Source organism: Etheostoma spectabile, chromosome 13 (genome assembly GCF_008692095.1).
Source record: "Etheostoma spectabile isolate EspeVRDwgs_2016 chromosome 13, UIUC_Espe_1.0, whole genome shotgun sequence".
Taxonomy (NCBI): Eukaryota; Metazoa; Chordata; class Actinopteri; order Perciformes; family Percidae; genus Etheostoma; species Etheostoma spectabile.
Genome location: NC_045745.1, coordinates 7,952,709 through 7,954,256, shown reverse-complemented (window position 1 = coordinate 7,954,256; position 1,548 = coordinate 7,952,709). Strand labels below are relative to the sequence as shown.

At 40.1% G+C, this 1,548-nt stretch overlaps 1 protein-coding gene across 1 annotated transcript in view; it reads left to right on the top strand.

Annotated features, from left to right (window-relative positions):
* Window positions 1-931: 931 nt before the first annotated feature.
* samsn1b (SAM domain, SH3 domain and nuclear localisation signals 1b) overlaps window positions 932-1,548 on the top strand; it is a 19,860-nt gene continuing 19,243 nt past the window's right edge. The window contains exon 1 of the mRNA XM_032534636.1: window positions 932-1,158. Within this exon, the coding sequence (XP_032390527.1) occupies window positions 1,135-1,158 (24 nt within the window). The 5' untranslated portion in view covers window positions 932-1,134. The remainder of the gene's footprint in view (window positions 1,159-1,548) is intronic.

The window sequence follows — 1,548 nt, the reverse complement described above, 5'->3', positions numbered from 1 at the left end:
AGCAAATCTCCACCCTCCTCTGCGGCGCTGTGGAGGAAGGTCTGGCAAAGCGAGATTAAAAATGATCTGTCTGTCTAATAGGATGTAACAATGCATCGTGAGTTGGTTACAAATTGATATGAACATGGAAACATTACAACTGGTTTAGATAAGAAATTGATCACAATTTTTTTAAACAGTCTAATCTACTTTTGAATTGACTTGTTTGACTTCACATGATGTGTTCTTACTGTAGCTCATTTATAGGAAGATACAGTTTTCCATTTAATTATTTTAAAGTGGGATTTGTTTTAAAAATACAATTACTATTTTTAATTGTTATTTAAGATAAAATACAACGTTGTTTGGCACAGTTTATATAAAGCAATATTCTTCAGGCATTTGTCTGCAGCTAATTCTGTTAAAGAAACCGTGAGGAAATTCCATTGTCAATTTAAAATCACCACCTACGTACCTACCCACCAAGACATTTTCCAGTTTATTCAAAATAATGCAATGCATTTATTCTAACTGTCAAATTATTACATATATTTAGAATCAATAGAAAATGTAGGATTAAAAGTATTCCTGTAGTACAAACTGTGTTATGCAAACCTTGGCTTCGTCGTGTCCCGTCAGACACGTCAGTCCAGTACACCATACACATTTCAGAACATGTGACCAAAACCTTAATATTGTTTTTTGTTTTTTTCCTCAGTCCCCAGAACTTTAACCTCACTTAGTGATTACTTAATCTCTATCAGGTCATTCTGATAATCATTTCAGACACATGCCAAACAAAGCCAGCCTGTGTTGTTTATTGTCCTGTTGTCACGGGTGGCCCGGCTCCTCCTGAGGTCCCTGTTGGACAGCGATGGCTCACTGCATCTATTGGATTAGGTCAGGGATTTGAAACTAGGATTAAGCCATTGGGCTGTGGCCAGCACGGGGGATGCGTGAGCTTTTGCATCACAGGGGTGTGTTAGGGTTCGGTGTGTATGTGGGTGTTTGAGCGGGAGGGTGGGGTGTGGGTGTGTGTGCGTGTGTGTGTGTGTGTGTGTGTGTGAGAGAGAAAGTGTGTTTACGCATCTCAAAGGCCACAGTGTGCAGCTTGTCTCCCCTTGGCTGGATTGTCTTTGGCACGGACCTGCAAACATGAACCTGTTCTGCTTCACACTGGTAAGAGCTTTCAAAATTGCTGTACATTTTGTTTTTAGGTTGGTGTGTATCCGAGCACTTGTTTAGTCCCTGCCGCCAGAGGAAACGTGGTGTGCCGCTGTGGGAGCGACTGCTGATGTTATTAGTGTTGACAAGGATGTGAAAGGGTCTCTCTGGGGAACGAGACAAAACTGCAAACAACTTTCCCTCTCATTTGGTACTCTTCCTTTGCTGGGCTTTATTTTCTTTCTGCATATTTACAACTGTATATGTATTATCTTCTTATTAGTGTAATTAATCATATAATGGTTTGATAATCCTGCTGCCATGGCATTATCATTAGGGCTGGGTATGGCCAATTCAATATTAATTAGCTTAGGGACATTTCAGTTACAAAACCAATTTAGCTCG